At 45.3% G+C, this 20,463-nt stretch overlaps 1 protein-coding gene across 5 annotated transcripts in view; it reads left to right on the top strand.

Moving 5' to 3' along the window:
- LOC139540420 (PHD finger protein 21A-like) overlaps positions 1–20,463 on the top strand; it is a 116,384-nt gene that overhangs the window by 83,360 nt on the left and 12,561 nt on the right. For 4 of the 5 annotated variants that reach the window (XM_071344222.1, XM_071344225.1, XM_071344221.1 and 1 more), the window contains 4 exons: positions 195–290; positions 5,273–5,324; positions 5,435–5,514; positions 5,826–5,886. In XM_071344222.1, the coding sequence (XP_071200323.1) occupies positions 195–290; positions 5,273–5,324; positions 5,435–5,514; positions 5,826–5,886 (289 nt within the window). The remainder of the gene's footprint in view (positions 1–194; positions 291–5,272; positions 5,325–5,434; positions 5,515–5,825; positions 5,887–20,463) is intronic. The other variant, XM_071344223.1, reaches the window with a different exon arrangement.

The following is a 20,463-nucleotide window of genomic DNA, read 5'->3' as shown; positions in this document are numbered from 1 at the left end:
TCAGCACCACGGTTTGGGTGGGAAGTTACAATCGTCCATTTTCAGGGAAATTAATTAATTTTGTGAGGTCAGCAGGACAGTTTGGATGGGAAAGTGACTTGTTCTCTTTTCATAATTGAAGTAATTCCACATGTATAACTGTTACTTTCCTCGTTCATGTTTTAAGAGCATTGTTTTCCTCCCTCTGTTTCCAGACTGTTAAAGCACGGGGGGGATTTGGGCAGAAGATGTTGGTGAGCAGGACCCCTCTGTCTCCAGCACCCAGACTAAAGAGAGAGGACAATCCTCAGGTACACTGGAGATGGAGCTTATGCTTCATTCTGAACTTGGGGTCAAACCTGCATAACAAATACATACCATACTTTTTTGAATGTCAGCCTACTGATAGAACCTTAAAGTTCTTCACAGATGACTCTGTAACGGGAGGCAGGCTTTGCCAAAGATGTAGTGTAAACATATAAAGTAATTTATAGATACAGTATACACTACATGACAAAGTAGAGTGGCAAGAAAAAGTATGTGAACCCTTTGGAAATACCTGGATTTCTGCATAAATTGGTCATACAATTTGATCTGATCTTCATCTAAGTCACAACAATATACAAACACAGTTTTCTTAAACTAATAACACACAAACAATTATACGTTTTCATGTCTTTATTGAACACACTGTGTAAACATTCACAGTGGAGGGTGGGGAAAAGTATGTGAATCCTTGGATTTAATAACTGGTTGACCCTCCATTGGCAGCAAAACCTCAACCAAACGTTTTCTGTAGTTGCGGATCAGACCTGCACAACAGTCAGGAGGACCATTCCTCTTTACAAAACTGTTTCAGTTCAGCAATATTCTTGGGATATTTGGTGTGAACCGCTCTCGAGGTCATGCTACAGTATTTTAAATTGGGTTGAGGTCGGGACTCTGACTGGGCCACTCCAGAAGGCGTATTTTCTTCTTTTGAAGCCATTCTGTTGTTGATTCACTTCTGTGTTTTGGGTCGTTGTCCTGTTGCATCACCAGATACACCATTCTGTTGAGCTTCAATTGGCGAACAGGTAGCCTAACATTCTCCTGCAAAATGTCTTGATAAACTTTGGAATTTATTTATCCGTCAATGATAGCAAGCTGTCCAAGCCCTGAGGCAGCAAAGCAGCCCCAAACCTCAATGCTCCCTCCACCATACTTTACAGTTGGGATGAGGTTTTGATGTAGGTGTGCTGTGCATTTTTTTCTCCACACATAGTGTTGTGTGTTCCGTCCAAACAACTCAACTGTAGTTTAATCTGTCCACAGAATATTTTGCCAGTAGTGCTGTGGAACATCCAGGTGTACATTTGCAAACTTCAGACATGTAACTATGTTTTGTTGGACAGCAGTGGCTTCTTCCGTGGTGTCCTCCCATGAACACCATTCTTGTTTAGTGTTTTACGTATCGTAGACTCGTCAACAGAGATGTTAGCATGTTCCAGAGATTTCTGTTAGTCTTTAGCTGACACTCTAGGATTCTTCTTAACCTCATTGAGCATTCTGCGCTGTGCTCTTGCAGTCATCTTTGCAGGATGGCCACTCCTAGGGAGAGTAGCAACAGTGCTGAACTTTCTCCATTCATAGACAATTTGTCTTACCGTGGACTGATGAACATCAAGGCTTTTAGAGATACTTTTGGAACCCTTTCCAGCTTTATGCAAGTCAACAATTCTTAGTCTTAGGCCTTCTGAGATCTCTTTTGTTCAAGGCATGGTTCACATCAAGCAATGCTTCTTGTGAATATCAAACTCAAATTTTGTGAGTGTTTTTTATAGGGCAAGGCAGCTCCAACCAACATCTCCAATCTCGTCTCATTGATTGGAATCCAGGTTAGCTGACTCCAATTAGCTTTTGGAGAAGTCATTAGCCGAGGGGTTACATTTTCCAAACTACACTGTGAATGTTTAAATTATGTATTCAATATAGACAAGGGAAATACAAGAATGTGTATGTTATTAGTTTAACCACACTATGTTTGTCTATTGTTGTGACTTAGATGAAGATCAGACCAAATTTCATGACCAATTTATGCAGAAATCCAGGGTTCACAAAGGGTTCACATACTTTATCTTGCCACTGTTATAAATATCTGCTCATCGAACATCTCATTCCAAAATCATGGGCATTAATATGGAGTTGGTCCCCCCTTTGATGCTACAACAGCCTCCACTCTTCTGGGAAGGCTTTCCACTAGATGTTGGAACATTGCTGCGGGGACTTGCTTCCATTCAGCCAAATTCAAATGTATTTATTTATATAGCCCTTCTTACATCAGCTGATACAGTGGGGAGAACAAGTATTTGATACACTGCTGATTTTGCAGATTTTCCTACTTACAAAGCATGTAGAGGTCTGTAATTTTTATCATAGGTACACTTCAACTGTGAGAGACGGAATATAAAACAAAAATCCCGAAAATCACATTGTATGATTTTTAAGTAATTAATTTGCATTTTATTGCATGACATAAGTATTTGATACATCAGAAAAGCAGAACTTAATATTTGGTACAGAAACCTTTGTTTGCAATTACAGAGATCATACGTTTCCTGTAGTTCTTGACTAGGTTTGCACACACTGCAGCAGGGATTTTGGCCCACTCCTCCCTACAGATCTTCTCCAGATCCTTCAGGTTTCGGGGCTGTCGCTGGGCAATACGGACTTTCAGCTCCCTCCAAAGATCTTCTATTGGGTTCAGGTCTGGAGACTGGCTAGGCCACTCCAGGACCTTGAGATGCTTCTTACGGAGCCACTCCTTAGTTGCCATGGCTGTGTGCTTCGTGTCGTTGTCATGCTGGAAGACCCAGCCACGACCCATCTTCAATGCTCTTACTGAGGGAAGGAGGTTGTTGGCTAAGATCTCGCAATACATGGCCCCATCCATCCTCCCCTCAATACGGTGCAGTCGTCCTGTCCCCTTTGCAGAAAAGCATCCCCAAAGAATGATGTTTCCACCTCCATGCTTCACGGTTGGGATGGTGTTCTTGGGGTTGTACTCATCCTTCTTCTTCCTCCAAACACGGCGAGTGGAGTTTAGACCAAAAAGCTCTATTTTTGTCTCATCAGACCACATGACCTTCTCCCATTCCTCCTCTGGATCATCCAGATGGTCATTGGCAAACTTCAGACGGGCCTGGACATGCGCCTGCTTGAGCAGGGGGACCTTGTGTGCGCTGCAGGATTTTAATCCATGACGGCGTAGTGTGTTACTAATGGTTTTCTTTGAGACTGTGGTCCCAGCTCTCTTCAGGTCATTGACCAGGTCCTGCTGTATAGTTCTGGGCTGATCCCTCACCTTCCTCATGATCATTGATGCCCCACGAGGTGAGATCTTGCATGGAGCCCCAGACCGAGGGTGATTGACCATCATCTTGAACTTCTTCTATTTTCTTCTATTTTCTAATAATTGCGCCAACAGTTGTTGCCTTCTCACCAAGCTGCTTGCCTATTGTCCTGTAGCCCATCCCAGCCTTGTACAGGTCTACAATTTATCCCTGATGTCCTTACACAGCTCTCTGGTCTTGGCCATTGTGGAGAGGTTGGAGTCTGTTTGATTGAGTGTGTGGACAGGTGTCTTTTATACAGGTAACGAGTTCAAACAGGTGCAGTTAATACAGGTAATGAGTGGAGAACAGGAGGGCTTCTTAAAGAAAAACTAACAGGTCTGTGAGAGCCGGAATTCTTACTGGTTGGTAGGTGATCAAATACTTATGTCATGCAATAAAATGCAAATGAATTACTTAAAAATCATACAATGTGATTTTCTGGATTTTTGTTTTAGATTCCGTCTCTCACAGTTGAAGTGTACCTATGATAAAAATTACAGACCTCTACATGCTTTGTAAGTAGGAAAACCTGCCAAATCGGCAGTGTATCAAATACTTGTTCTCCCCACTGTATATCAAAGTGCTGTACAGAAACCCAGCCTAAAACCCCAAACAGCAAGCAATGCAGGTGTAGAAGCACGGTGGCTAGGAAAAACTCCCTAGAAAGGCCAAAACCTAGGAAGAAACCTAGAGAGGAACCAGGCTGTGAGGGGTGGCCAGTCCTCTTCTGGCTGTGCCGGGTGGAGATTATAACAGAACATGGCCAAGATGTTCAAATGTTCATAAATGACCAGCATGGTCAAATAATAGTAATCACAGTGAACAGGTCAGGGTTCCATAGCCGCATGCAGAACAGTTGAAACTGGAGCAGCAGCACGGCCAGGTGGACTGGGGACAACAAGGAGTCATCATGTCAGGTAGTCCTGAGGCATGGTCCTAGGGCTCAGGTCATCCGAGAGAGAGAGAGAAAGAAAGAAAGAAAGAGAGAGAGAGAATTAGAGAGAGCATACTTAAATTTACAGAGGACACCGGATAAGACAGGAGAAATACTCCAGATATAACAGACTGACCCTAGCCCCCCGACACATAAACTACTGCAGCATAAATACTGGAGGCTGAGACAGGAGGGGTCAGGAGACACTGTGGCCCCGCCACAAGAGCATTAATGAGGTTGGGTACTGATGTTAGGCGATTAGTAGCTTTCTCCTGGCATCCAACCAAAGCCAGATTCGTCTGTCGGACTGCCAGATGGTGAAGCGTGTTTCGTCACTCCAGAGAACTCGTTTCTACTGCTCTAGAGTCCAATGGCGGTGAGCTTTACACCACTCCAGCCGACGCTTGGCATTGTGCATGGTGATCTTAGGGTTGTGTGTGGCTGCTCAGCCATGGAAACCCATTTCATGAAGCTCCTAACGAACCGTTATTGTGCTGACGTTGCTTCCAGTGGCAGTTTGGAACTCGGTAGTGGGTGTTGCAACTGAGGACAGACTATATTTTTACGCGCTTCAGCACTTGGCGGTCCAGTTCTGTGAGTTTGTGTGGCCTACCATTTCGTCGCTAAGCCGTTGTTGCTCCTAGACGTTTCCACTTCACAATAACAGCACTTACAGTTGACCGGGGCAGCTCTAGCAGGGCAGACATTTGTCGAACTAGAGAGGTGGCATCCTATGACGGTTCCACGTTGAAAGTCACTGAGCTCTTCAGTAAGGCAATTCTATGAAGATTGCATGGCTGTGTGCTCGATTTTTTTATTGCCTTGTCAGCAAGGGTGTGGCTGAAATAGCCGAATCCACTAATTTGAAGGGATGTCCACATACTTTTTTATATATAGTGTATATGTTCATGTTAGGAATTCTCCTCACAGAGGGCACCATTTATGGAGGGGGTTGTCCTAATACTCTTTTATTGTTTCCCCCCAGAAGCTTGCCTTCATGGTGTCCCTCGGACTTGTTACCCATGACCATTTGGAAGGTAAGCACTGCCAGTTTCGCCTGAAGTAAATTCCAGTTCCTACATTCACCCGCATTCCCTAGGAGTGTATACTGCAATGCCTGTATTAATATACTACTCTGTGGTTATAGAAATTCAGAGGAGGAGGCAGGAGCGTAAGCGAAGAACAACGGCCAATCCGGTGTACAGTGGAGCTGTGTTTGAGCCTGAGGTATGGACTTACACTGCTGTTCTTCCACTTATCAAACATTTTTGATAGTGTAACCACACATTATTACAACAGCCCGATACACAATGTGTTTCTTATTCAATTGGATGCCAGTGCACATGCTTTTTAAAATGCGAGCATAATACCCACTGTTTTCAATGTGCATATCTGAATGAATGAAGGTAGGATCTGGCCCTGTGTAGCGTATGAATAGCGAACAGCTTTTCTTTTTGAGTGAGTGACATGATAGACTTGCAGTCAAATCACAGCTGTATTTCTTCTCCCGCATACGTGTTCCCATCCACGCTGTGCAGAGGAAGAAGAGTGCAGTGACCTACCTCAACACTCCGCTCCACCAGGGCACCAGGAAGAGAGGTCAGTATCCACTCAACAACTGCACATACACCTTCTCCAATGCCCAGGACATATACAGGTCACTGCCAAAATAATGGAATCGCCAACATAACGTGTCTCAATAGGGCCCTCAGAACAGCTTCAAAGCACCTTGGCGTAGATTCTACAAGTGTCTGGAGCTCTATTGGAGGGACGCAACATCATTCTCCCACAGTTCTTCCATAGTTTGTTGTTTTGTTGCTGGTGGTGGAAAACGCTGTCTCAGGTGCCGCTCCAGAATCTCCTATACGTGTTCAATTGGGTTCAATCAGTACCACTGTTCCTCTTGAAACACAGCAAGGTGAGCAGTCTTCATCACCGAAGCCCCTGCCAAACGTGCCCCAACAATCACCCCTCGTTCAATGTCACTGAAATCTCTTCTTCTAGCCATGGTAGCCAAAGTAATGGGCAAGTGGGCCTGCCCAGCATTTTTATACATGACATTTAACATTTACATTTAAGTCATTTAGCAGACGCTCTTATCCAGAGCGACTTACAAATTGGTGCATTCACCTTATGATATCCAGTGGAACAACCACTTTACAATAGTGCATCTAACTCTTTTAAGGGGGGGGGGGGTTAGAAGGATTACTTTATCCTATCCTAGGTATTCCTTAAAGAGGTGGGGTTTCAGGTTTCTCCGGAAGGTGGTGATTGACTCCGCTGACCTGGCGTCGTGAGGGAGTTTGTTCCACCATTGGGGTGCCAGAGCAGCGAACAGTTTTGACTGGGCTGAGCGGGAACTGTACTTCCTCAGAGGTAGGGAGGCGAGCAGGCCAGAGGTGGATGAACGCAGTGCCCTTGTTTGGGTGTAGGGCCTGATCAGAGCCTGAAGGTACGGAGGTGCCGTTCCCCTCACAGCTCCGTAGGCAAGCACCATGGTCTTGTAGCGGATGCGAGCTTCAACTGGAAGCCAGTGGAGAGAGCGGAGGAGCGGGGTGACGTGAGAGAACTTGGGAAAGTTGAACACCAGACGGGCTGCGGCGTTCTGGATGAGTTGTAGGGGTTTAATGGCACAGGCAGGGAGCCCAGCCAACAGCGAGTTGCAGTAATCCAGACGGGAGATGACAAGTGCCTGGATTAGGACCTGCGCCGCTTCCTGCGTGAGGCAGGGTCGTACTCTGCGAATGTTGTAGAGCATGAACCTACAGGAACGGGTCACCGCCTTGATGTTAGTTGAGAACGACAGGGTGTTGTCCAGGATCACGCCAAGGTTCTTAGCACTCTGGGAGGAGGACACAATGGAGTTGTCAACCGTGATGGCGAGATCATGGAACGGGCAGTCCTTCCCCGGGAGGAAGAGCAGCTCCGTCTTGCCGAGGTTCAGCTTGAGGTGGTGATCCGTCATCCACACTGATATGTCTGCCAGACATGCAGAGATGCGATTCACCACCTGGTTATCAGAGGGGGGAAAGGAGAAGATTAATTGTGTGTCGTCTGCATAGCAATGATAGGAGAGACCATGTGAGGATATGACAGAGCCAAGTGACTTGGTGTATAGCGAGAATAGGAGAGGGCCTAGAACAGAGCCCTGGGGGACACCAGTGGTGAGAGCACATGGTGCGGAGACAGATTCTCGCCACGCCACCTGGTAGGAGCGACCTGTCAGGTAGGACGCAATCCAAGCGTGGGCCGCGCCGGAGATGCCCAGCTCGGAGAGGGTGGAGAGGAGGATCTGATGGTTCACAGTATCAAAGGCAGCCGATAGGTCTAGAAGGATGAGAGCAGAGGAGAGAGAGTTAGCTTTAGCAGTGCGGAGCGCCTCCGTGACACAGAGAAGAGCAGTCTCAGTTGAATGACTAGTCTTGAAACCTGACTGATTTGGATCAAGAAGGTCATTCTGAGAGAGATAGCAGGAGAGCTGGCCAAGGACGGCACGTTCAAGAGTTTTGGAGAGAAAAGAAAGAAGGGATACTGGTCTGTAGTTGTTGACATCGGAGGGATCGAGTGTAGGTTTTTTCAGAAGGGGTGCAACTCTCGCTCTCTTGAAGACGGAAGGGACGTAGCCAGCGGTCAAGGATGAGTTGATGAGCGAGGTGAGGTAAGGGAGAAGGTCTCCGGAAATGGTCTGGAGAAGAGAGGAGGGGATAGGGTCAAGCGGGCAGGTTGTTGGGCGGCCGGCCGTCACAAGACGCGAGATTTCATCTGGAGAGAGAGGGGAGAAAGAGGTCAAAGCACAGGGTAGGGCAGTGTGAGCAGAACCAGCGGTGTCGTTTGACTTAGCAAACGAGGATCGGATGTCGTCGACCTTCTTTTCAAAATGGTTGACGAAGTCATCAGCAGAGAGGGAGGAGGGGGGAGGAGGGGGAGGAGGATTCAGGAGGGAGGAGAAGGTGGCAAAGAGCTTCCTAGGGTTAGAGGCAGATGCTTGGAATTTAGAGTGGTAGAAATTGGCTTTAGCAGCAGAGACAGAAGAGGAGAATGTAGAGAGGAGGGAGTGAAAGGATGCCAGGTCCGCAGGGAGGCGAGTTTTCCTCCATTTCCGCTCGGCTGCCCGGAGCCCTGTTCTGTGAGCTCGCAATGAGTCGTCGAGCCACGGAGCAGGAGGGGAGGACCGAGCCGGCCTGGAGGATAGGGGACATAGAGAGTCAAAGGATGCAGAAAGGGAGGAGAGGAGGGTTGAGGAGGCAGAATCAGGAGATAGGTTGGAGAAGGTTTGAGCAGAGGGAAGAGATGATAGGATGGAAGAGGAGAGAGTAGCGGGGGAGAGAGAGCGAAGGTTGGGACGGCGCGATACCATCCGAGTAGGGGCAGTGTGGGAAGTGTTGGATGAGAGCGAGAGGGAAAAGGATACAAGGTAGTGGTCGGAGACTTGGAGGGGAGTAAGATTCTCTCATCTGATGAAACCAAGATGAAACTCTTTGGCCTGGAATGCCAAGCGTCACATCTGGAGGAAACCTGGCACCATCCCTATGGTGAAGCATGGTGATGGCAGCATCATGCTGTGGGCATGTTTTTCAGCGGCAGGGACTGGGAGACTAGTAAGGATTGAGGGAAAGATGAACAGAGAAAAGTACAGAGATCCTTGATGAAAACTTGCTCCAGAGCACTCAGGACCTCAGACTGGGGTGAAGGTTCACCTTTAAACAGGACAACGAGCCTAAGCACACAGCCAAGACAACTCAGGAGTGGCTTCGGGACAAGTCTCTTAATGTCCTGGAGTGTCCCAGCCAGAGCCCGGACTTGAACCCGATCGAACATCTCTGGAGAGACCTGAAAATAGCTGTGCAGCGACTCTCCCCATCCAACCGGACAGACCTTGAGAGGATCTGCAGAGAAGATTTGGAGATACTCCGCAAATACAGGTGTGTCAAGCTTGTAGCGTCATACCCAAGAAGACTCGAGGCTGTAATCGCTGCCATAGGTGCTTCAGCAAAGTACTAAGTAAAGGGTCTGAATACTGATGATATATGATATTTCCTTCTTTTTTTTATACATTTGCAAATAAATCTAAACCTGTTTTTGCTTCGTCATTATGGGATATTGTGTGAAGATTGAGGGGAAAAAAACTACAAAATACATTTTAGAATAAGGCTGTAACGTAACAAAATGTGGGAAAATTCAAGGGGTCTGAATACTTTCCGAATGCACCGTATTAAATCATAATGGATTAGTTTACATGAAACGGCTGCCGAGTTACTGCAGTGCCCTTAGCTAGTTGTGTGTGTCTCCCTGTGTGTGTCTCCCTGCAAAAAGACCGCTTTTTCTTTATCCCGAGTGGGGCTCCTGAGGTTACACACATACACACACCACTGACCAAAAAGTTATTTTGTTGGCATTTACGTATGTCCCCATTACCAGGAAAACATAATCAAAACCTATTTCTTTAATTTACTTGCTGTGCTGTTTCGTTGTTCATTTGTTCAGTCGTTTCATTCTCAACCAGGATTTCTAGGGAACGCTGTTTGGGTCTTTGCGTGTCAAAAAAGATACATGTCAAATAAGCTTGTTGACCAATCAGGACCTGAATATGACTGCATGTCACAATAATTTACGAGTTCATACATTTTTTTACGTAGTTAGTACATATTGATTACACTATCACTTGTATTTCATATGTCACAACGATTCATCAATACGTGTGCTACGATGCTGGTAAAGTTGTCTCGCGCACCTCCAGTGCTGGTCATTAAAAAAAAGCTAGCTAGCTCATGGATGCAAACAATGTTCTTCCCGAAAAACATAGCAAAACGATATAATCTATTTCAGTAGCTATAGTTAGCTAACAAACTTTATAGCTAGGTGACATCATCTAAAACTACCCTAATTTATAAGTCAGTTCTTATTTGATTATTAATGGTGGTCGGACCCATCTTTGTGAAGCTACCCACAATAAGGATTAGCCACAATAGGGGAATTTGCGGTTAGCCTTCAAAATAAAAGTATGTAATTGACAGTCCCACTTGGCCAAAAGCCAGAGAAAATGCAGAGCGCCAAATTCAAATAAATTACTATAAAAATCTAAATTTCATTAAATCACACATGAAAGATACCAAATTAAAGCTACACTTGTTGTGAATCCAGCCAACATGTCAGAATTCAAATAGGCTTTTCGGCGAAAGCAAACGATGCTATTATCTGAGGATAGCAACAGAGTAAACAAAGAGAGAGAGGCATATTTCAACCCTGCAGGCGCGACACAAAACGCTGAAATAAAAATATAATTCATGCCTTACCTTTGACGAGCTTCTGTTGTTGGCACTCCAATATGTCCCATAAACATCACAAATGGTCCTTTTGTTCGATTAATTCCGTCGATATATATCCAAAATGTCCATTTATTTGGTGCGTTTGATCCAGAAAAACACCAGTTCCAACTTGTGCAACGTTACTACAAAATATCTCAAAAGTTATCTGTAAACTTTGCCAAAACATTTCAAAATACTTTTGTAATACAACTTTAGGTATTTTTTTACGTAAATAATCGATCAAATTGAAGACGGGTTGATCTGTGTTCAATACAGGATTAAAACAAACTGTAGCTAGCTTTCTGGTCATGCGCCTCTATCTAACAGGACACTTCCAGTGACCCTAGTTCAAGATGGCCGTACTTCTTCATTACACAAAGGAATACATCTCAACCAATTTCTAAAGACTGTTGACATCCAGTGGAAGCGGTAGGAACTGCAAGAAGGTCAATTAGAAATCTGGCTTCCCAATGAAAATCCATTAAAAAGAGAGTGACCTCAAAAAGAAAAAATCTGAAGGGTTTGTCCTTGGGGTTTCACCTGCTAAATAAGTTCTGTTATACTCACAGACATGATTCAAACAGTTTTAGAAACTTCAGAGTGTTTCCTATCCAAATCTACTAATAATAAGCATATCTTATCCTCTGGGGATGAGTAGCTGGCAGTTGAATTTGGATATGCTTTTCATCCAAACGTGAAAATGCTGCCCCCTATCCTAGAGAAGTTAAGGAGCGAGTAAGCATATGAAATGGCTAAGGTGAGCGTAAACGTGAGCTTTTGAAACAGATCCTATATGCTAGATTGGGAGTTTTTTGGCAACTTTAGTTGGGAATGATACAAACCTTACAATGTCTTGGGCTGCATGATGCGACTATAGGCTATTGAGAAAGTCGCAAAAAAAAGCTTGTGCACTGTTCTTTGCCTCAGGCTGCACACGCTGTTCTCTCAAGTGATCATATTTTCAGCCATCAGACTATTCTCAATTGAATCTTGCCTTTACTAATATGTAACATTTGTTTCTATTTAGAATGGCCCATTACCAAATGGGCAGGAACATGGGCAGGGGGAAAAAACATGTCATCCTTATGCACGCAAATAGCTTTTTCAATCATGCCTGGTAGGCAACGTTTATTTCACTCCACCCATCAACCACTGAGGAGCCTGCAGCCTCTCCCTGCGTGACAGGTGATATTCCTCCCAACTCTGTATGCCATGGGCTCTCCAACGCTGTTCCTGTAGTTACCCTTGCTAATTTGGCAAACCAAGTGAAATCTGTTCGGGAACATCGATAGTTACATGTTTTCACAAGTAAACATATTTCATTAAACTATTGACAGCCTCCCTCTGCACTCTCAAGAATGGAATGAAGGAGAGAGGGGAGGAGACGGAAATGCACGGTGGTGAGATATTCTGTAGCTAAAGGTAATATGTCAGCCTATTAATTATGAAAATATTTTTAAAAAATCCCTATTACTAGGCTATTCAAAATCAAATACAAATTCACTATAATTGTATGCTAACTCTGTAAACTGCCCTGCACAATCAATGAACCAACAGCATCACCTATATACGTTCTCTCCCAGACTCATGGATAGAAAGTTTGGACTGGTTTAAGGTGGACTGGTATAATAATACAGTCCACACTTAAAGGCGATACTAGAATTTTAATTTTGGAGTATAGCCTAGACCATGGGTGAGCAACTCCAGTCCTTGAGGGCCTGATTGGTGTCACTTTTTCTCCATCCCTAGCAAACACAGCTGATTAATCAAATTGCATTCTAAACGGAAGATCATGATTAGGTGATTATTGGAGTCAGGTGTGTTAGCTGGAGCTGGGACAAAACTGACACCAATCAGGCACTCGAAGACTGGAATTGCCCAGCTCTGGCATAGACCATGGGTCACCAACCTTTTCTAGCATGAGAGCTACTATAAAAAAAAAATTAACATGTCGCGAGCTACAATTTCTTCATTTTTTTATAGCTTTCAAAGTCTAGCTAGTTCTCTTCTCCTCTCCCCTTCCGGGTCCTTTCTGTCAATATACCTGGTAAAATAATGGTTAATAAACAACTGCAAAGGGGGCCCTATAAAATCTGTCATTCTTTTCCCCAAATTATGTAAAAAAAAATCACTCTTAAAATTACAATTGTTCATAGAGAACCAATGAAATTGGATGTTCTGAGTCCACGTCAATTCTTAAATCACAGCGGTATTTAAAATGGAGCCGGAAGAAATGGCAGCAGTTTTACCGACGTCTGACCAATTGTGCTATTATGTGTTTTTTTTGGCGTTATTTGTAACTTATTTTGTACATAATGTTTCTGCCACCATATCTTACAGCAAAAAAATTATTTCTGGATATCAGGACAGCGATCACTCCTCGGATTAGACAAATACTTTTTCTTCAACAAGCAGGAAGCACAGGATATACTGCGAACACCCAACAAGGCCGACCTCCCCGTTATTGGAAAGAGAAAGAGACGCAGGTACAGAGGACACAGAGTGGGGTGCCTCGTAAGGATCCGGAGAAGGCGAGTGGGAAAGCTTCCGTTACCGTCAATATTACTCGCCAACGTATAATCATTGGAAAATTAATTAGACGAGGTACGATCACGAATATCCTACCAACGGGACATCAAAAACTGTAACATCTTATGTCTCATGGAATCGTGGCTGAATGATGACATGGACATTCAGCTAGCAGGATATACGCTGCACCGGCTAGATAGAACAGCACACTCCGGTAATACGAGGGGGGGGGGGGGGGGGGGGGGGGGGTCCGTGCATATTTGTAAACAACAGCTGGTGCACAAAATCTAAGGAAGTGTCTAGATTTTGCTCGCCTGAAGTAGAGTTTCTTATGATAAACTGTAGACCACACTATTTGCCAAGAGAGTTTTCATCTATACTTTTCGTGGCTGTTTATTTACCATCGCAGACGGACACTGGCACTAAGACCGCACTCAGTCAGCTGTATAAGGTAATAAGCAAACAGGAAACCGCTCAACCAGAGGTGGCGCTCCTAGTGTCCGGGAACTTTAATGCAGAGAAACTTAAATCAGTTTTACCTAATTTCTATCAACGTAGGGGGAAAAAATCTAGATCACCTGTACTCCACACACAGAGACGCATATAAAGCTCTTCCTCACCCTCCATTTGGTCAATCTGACCACAATTATATTCTCCTGATTCCTGCTTACAAGCAAACATTAAAGCAAGAAACACCAGTGACTCGGTCTATAAAAAAGTGGTCTGATGAAGCAGATGCTAAACTACAGGACTGTTTTGCTATCACAGACTGGAATATGTTCCGGGATTCTTCCGATTGCATTGAGGAGTACACCACATCAGTCACTGGCTTTATCAATAAGTGCATCGAGGACGTCATCCCCAAAGTCACTGTGCGTACATACCCAAACCAGAAACCATGGATTACAGGCAACATTCGCACTGAGCTAAAGGGTAGAGCTGCCGCTTTCAAGGTGCTCTAACCCGGAAGCTTATAAGAAATCCTGCTATGTCCTCTGACGAACCATCAAACAGGCAAAGCTCCAATACAGGGCTAAGATTGAATCGTACTACACCGGCTCCAATGTTCGTCTTATGTGGCAGGGCTTGCAAACTATTATAGACTACAAAGGGAAGCACAGCCGAGAGCTGCCCAGTGACACGAGCCTACCAGACCAGCTAAATCACTTCTATGCTCTCTTCGAGGCAAGTAACACTGAGGCATGCATGCGAGCATCAGCTGTTCCGGACGACTGTGTGATCGCGCTCTCCGTAGCCGACTTGAGTAAGACCTTTAAACAGGTCAACATTCACAAGGCCGCGGGGCCAGACGGATTACCAGGACTTGTGCTCCGGGCATGTGCTGACCAACTGGCAGGTGTCTTCACTGACATTTTCAACATGTCTCTGATTGAGTCTGTAATACCAACATGTTTCAAGCAGAACACCATAGTCCCTGTGCCCAAGAACACAAAGACAACCTGCCTAAATGACTACAGACCCGTAGCACTCACGTCCGTAGCCATGAAGTGCCTTGAAAGGCTGGTAATGGCTCACATTATCCCAGAAACCCTAGACCCACTCCAATTTGCATACCGCACAAACAGATCCACAGATGATGCAATCTCTATTGCACTCCACACTGCCCTTTCCCACCTGGACAAAAGGAACACCTACATGAGAATGCTATTCATTGACTACAGCTCAGCGTTCAACACCATAGTACCCTCAAAGCTCATCACTAAGCTAAGGATCCTGTTACTAAATACCTCCCTCTGCAACTGGATCCTGGACTTCCTGACGGGCCGCCCTCAGGTGGTGAGGGTAGGTAGCAACACATCTGCCACGCTGATCCTCAACACGTGGGCCCCTCAGGGCCAGCCTATAGGGAGGAGGTCAGAGACCTGGCCGGGTAACCAAGACTAAGGAGATGATTGTGGACTACAGGAAAAGGAGGAACGAGCATGCCATCATTCTCATCGACAGGGCTGTAGTGGAGCAGGTTGAGAGCTTCAAGTTCCTTGGTGTCCATATGACCAACAAACTAGAATGGTCCAAACACAACCAAGACAGTCATAAAGAGGGGACAACAATGCCTATTCTCCCTCAGGAAACTATAAAGATTTGGCATGGGTGCTCAGATCCTCAAAAGTTTCTTCAGCTGCAACATCGAGAGCATCCTGACTGGTTGCATCACTGCCTGGTACTGCAACTGCTCGGCCTCCGACCGCAAGGCACTACAGACAGTAGTGCATACAGCCCAGTACATCACTGGGGCTAAGCAGCCTGCCATCCAGGACCTCAGAGGAAAGCCCAAAAAATTGTCAGACCTCACCCTCCCCAGTCAGACTGTTCTCTCTACTACCACATGGCAAGCGGTACCGGAGCGCCAAGTCTAGGAGCAAAAGGCTTCTCAACAGCTTTTACCCCCAAGCCATAAGACTCCTGAATAGGTAATCAAATGGATACCCGTACTCATTTTGCTATTCTCCTTTTTTGACCCTTGCCTGTTTCTGGACTCTGTACCCGCCTGCCTGACCATTTCTGCCTGCCTTGACCACGAGCCTGTCTGCCACACTGTACCTCCTGGACTCTGATCTGGTTTTGACCTTTTTGCCTGTCCACGACCATTCTCTTGCCTACCCCTTTGGATTATTAAACATTGTAAGACTCCAACCATCTACCTCCTGTGTCTGCATCTGGGTCTCGCCTTGTGCCTTGATAGTACGAACTGGCCATGACAGACCCAGCAGACCTGGACCAGCTCCGCCACGCTGTCTCCCTGCAGGGAGCCACCATTGGAAGACATGAGGAGTTGTTACAGGGCCTTTTGGAAGGGCTCAGTTCCTTGATGGAACACCACAACCATGGATTAAAGGCTATTATGGAGCAAATCAGGGAGTTAGCTCAGAGGCTACCTGCCATCTCTGAAAAACCCCAATCACCCATTAATTTCCCCCCTATCTGTGGTGAGTTTGTACAGCCTATCCCGGTTCCCCGAGAACCCTGCTTACCTCCTCCAGAGCGATATTCGGGGTATCCTGGTTTCCTGCCGGGGTTTTCTTTCTCACTGCTCTCTTATTTTTTAGCTACAGCCATCTTCGTTTCCTTCAGACAGATCGACGATAGCGTATATTATTACGCTAATGTCGGGAAGAGCGCTCTCCTGGGCTACGGCAGTTTGGGAGCAACAATCTGCCATTTGTGGTCATCTGGAGGAATTCATGGCAGAAGTGATAAAGGTATTTGAGTCTCTGGTTTCTGGGAGAAAGGCGGCCAGTAAACTGCTTGACTTACGTCAAAACTCCCGTAGTGTGGCAGACTTTGATTTTTGCACGTTGGCCGTCGAGAGTGCCTGGAATCCGGAGTCTCTTTTCAATACTTTTTTGCACAGATTATCTGAGGATGTAAAGGATGAGCTAGCTGCTCGGGAATTGCCGATGGATCTCGACTCCCTTATCGCCCGTACCATTAAAATTGATGGACGCCTAAGGGAACGCAAGAGTGAGAGGTCTGGTCTCGGGCTCACTTGTGCACCCGCTATGGCGCATTCACCTTCCAAAGGCAGCTCTTCCGAGAGGATTCGAAGCCACCCGAGCTCTCTCGGGAATCTACGACGGGTGAGTTGGATACTCCTGATTCTATGCAGTTGGGAAGAGCTAGGTTATCAGTTGGGGAACGCTCACGAAGGATGAATAATAACTGTTGCCTGTACTGTGGAGGGGCAGGACACTTTATAGCTACCTGCCCTATTAGGAAACCCTTGTCTCTAGTGGGTACCAGTACTATGGTGAGTCAGACTGGGAGTTCCCTAATTACCATTACCCGCACACCCCTTTTTGCTCTTGTGCTGTTGGGAGACCAATCTAAGTCTCTCCGAGTGCTCATTGACTCTGGGGCTGATGAATGTCTTATGGATGCCACGATAGCTTCAGAGCTTGGTATTCCCACTCAGCCTCTCTCTGTGACCATGGATGCTAGGGAACTGGACGGCCGCTCTATAGGGGAAGTCACCCATAGTACTGTGCCCGTTCAATTACAGGTTTCTGGTAACCACAGTGAGACAATACAGTTCCTCATTGCATCTCCCCATGTTCCAGTTGTTTTGGGATTTTCCTGGCTTCAAAAGCACAATCCGATGATTGATTGGACCACAAGCTTCATCGTGGGTTGGAGCCCATTTTGCCATTCCCACTCCATTCAAGCAGCACAGCCTTCCTCAGTCATCTTTCTCTGGATGTTAGCAAGACTGTGGATGTCTCTGCTCTCCTCACAGAATGCCATGACCTCCTGGAAGTATTCAGTAAGGCACATGCTAATTCATTTCCCCCGCACCGTCCTTATGATTGTGCCATTGATCTTCTCCCAAGCAGTACACCACGTTGGGGTCGATTGTATTCTCTGTCTGGACCAGAGACCAAAGCTATGGAGGAGTACATAGAGGAGTCTCTGGCCATTGGGGCCGTCCATTCGTCTGCATCTCCTGCCAGCGCAGGGTTTTCCTTTGTGGAGAAGAAGGACAAGACCCTGTGTCCATATATTGACTACCGGGGCTTAATGACACTACTGTCAAGAATCGTTACACCCTACCTCTCCTCTCCTCGGCGTTTGAACCTCTCCAGGGGGCAACCATATTTTCCAAGTTGGACCTTCAAAATGCCTACCATCTGGTTCGGATACGCGAGGGGGATGATTGGAGACAGCTTTCAACACAGCCAGTGGACATTATGTCATTTGGACTCACCAACAGGGCCTGTTGTTTTCCAGGCTTTGGTCAATGATCTGCTTCGGGACATGCTAAACCGGTTTGTATTTCGTGTACCTTGACGACATCCTGTTTTTTTCCCGATCTGCCCAAGAACATGTTCTTGATGTCAGATAGGTCCTTCAGCGCCTCCTGGAGAACCAACTGTTCGTGAAACCAGAGAAGTGTGAGTTCCACCGCTCTACAATCACCTTTCTGGGATATGTCATTGCTGAGGGCAATGTTCAGATGGATCCTGGAAAGGTGAAAGCAGTGGTGGATTGGCCTCAACCAACGTCCAGGGAGCAGTTGCAACGGTTTCTTGGGTTTGCCACTCTGTACCACCTGGACTTTGATCTGGTTTTGACCTTTTTGCCTGTCCACGACCATTCTCTTGCCTACCCCTTTGGATTATTTATCAAAGTAAGACCACAACCATCTGCCTCCTGTGTCTGCATCTGGGTCTCGCCTTGATAACCGGTGCCTGTATATAGCCTCGCTACTGTTATAGCCTTGCTACTGTATATAGCCTCGCTACTGTTATTATTCACTGTCTTTTTACTGTTGTTTTTTATTTCCTTATCTATTGTTCACCTAATACCTATTTTTTACTTAAAAATTGGTTTGGGCCTGTTGGTTCAGGCCTGTAAGTAAGCATTTCACTGTTGTATTCGGTGCACGTGACAAATAAACTTTGATTTGATTTGAAGACACATTTTTGGTGAGTGTAATTCCCCTTTAATTGCCCATCTGGCGCTTTAATTGGGCATGTAGCGAGTGAGTAATGTGCCATCTAATGTGCTGGTCTAGCGATGGTTCTGTACAGCTGCTTCTCATTTCATGGCAAAGTTTGCAAATAGCAAATAATAGATACAAATGATACTTACTCATGATATACTTCTGCCAGGTAAGCCTACTTTGCGGTTAATATTTATTTGAGAAGGTTTTGGGGAAAGTATTTCTGTCAACCCACAAGACGGTTATAACATCAACTGGCTACACACGGAGTGATAGACAAACGGGCGCACCACACAGACCGACACAAGCAATTTTGCCTGAAAATAATTGCCAGATATTGTCTTAATTATTATTTATTTAAACCAATAGTGGCTAACCAGGGGTGGGATAATGTTGCGTTGATTAGATAGTAGCTGGGAGCTTGCGGTGTCTGAGACTTGTGAGATTTGTTTATGACAGTTTGCGGTGGAACATGTGAAAATTACATGTACTTTCAGAATTTTTGACGAGCTACTCATAGGTGGGCTGCGAACTACTAGTAGCTTGTGATTGACCTGTTGGAAACCCCCCATTATTTTAATTCAGGTTTTATTTTTCGTGCTTGGTCTTTAAAACAACATCCATAACGACCTTGTTTTCCACTAAGTTTCAACCTGTTGTTGAACTTCTTTCTTCAAATTGATCAATCACAGTGAGTTGGGTTAAAGGGACAATAGAGCTCTGAATACCAGGCCATGAGCGACCTGATGGTCATTAGCAAGTTGGGCACTACCAAGCATGTCCAGGGTGCATAAGAGGAGATTACCGTGACTCAACGATCACGTGGAATTTTACTGCGGTCATGACTCATGACTGCCAGTGTGGCGCCCTTAAAAAAAAAGATTGCCGTTTTTGAAGTGCAGTAACTTCAGTCGACTGTGGTATTTTGGAGACAGTAATTGCAGAATAACTGCAGTGTACTGCACTGTAACTGCAATTACACTGCAAAATTACTGTAGTAAAAAAAACAGTGTTATTTTGGACGCAGTATTTGCAACATACTGCAGTTAGACTGCATTGTACTGCAGTTATACTGCACTCTGATTGCAATCTTTTTTCGTAAGGGCAGTAATACAGTCACCGCAACAGCCGTAGTGGAGTGGGATTTTTGGAGTAGAGGACAGCTTTTGGTAACATAAAATCCTTGCCGGTCCCACTTCCATTCAAGGGGGCTATAGCAAAGTTTTTGCCTTGTCTTTAAATGTTGTGAAAGCAAGGAAGAGTTGGCTTCCCTTGCTAGAATAAGTTAGCTGGCAGCATGTCTAGCTGGCTAAAAACATAGCAAGCTAGCTAACTTTTTTAGCTTCCCACATCCCCATGTGAAATAATCAGATTTATAATATTAAAATATGCCCTGGCAAATATTCGTACTTGGTGTAACCTAAACATTGTCCCAGTTTGACATGCTACTTGTGTATTCATTCCCTTCATTTAAAAATAGAACGTCATCATGTTTTGGTCTGGGAGAAAAAAGCACATGGCTAGCTAGTTGGCTACAGCAGGTTCTACTATTTCACAATAGCCTGTAATCACTAGTTATTACTTCTAAACAAAATACATCTTTGAGTGGATTCTTTTTTTGTTTATAGTCGCTGAAATTATATTTGTTTATCAATGAAAAATAGTCTACTTTGATGAATAGCCTATAGATAAGATCAAGGAACCAAGCGACAACACTGCCCCTACGACTGCGAAAGGAATGAAATGGCGTGTCTCAATTTCCACGTAGTAAAAAATTATGTTGCATGCTGGAGCGTATTACAAGGAGCCGCCCCTTTTGTGACGAAAAAGGACATGGCAACACTCTTTCGTCTGCGTAGAGCTTGTAGTAAGTTTTAGTGC

This window comes from Salvelinus alpinus, chromosome 15 (genome assembly GCF_045679555.1).
Source record: "Salvelinus alpinus chromosome 15, SLU_Salpinus.1, whole genome shotgun sequence".
NCBI lineage: Eukaryota > Metazoa > Chordata > Actinopteri > Salmoniformes > Salmonidae > Salvelinus > Salvelinus alpinus.
Note: the sequence above shows the minus strand (reverse complement) of the source record. Positions and strands in the feature narration are given on the sequence as shown.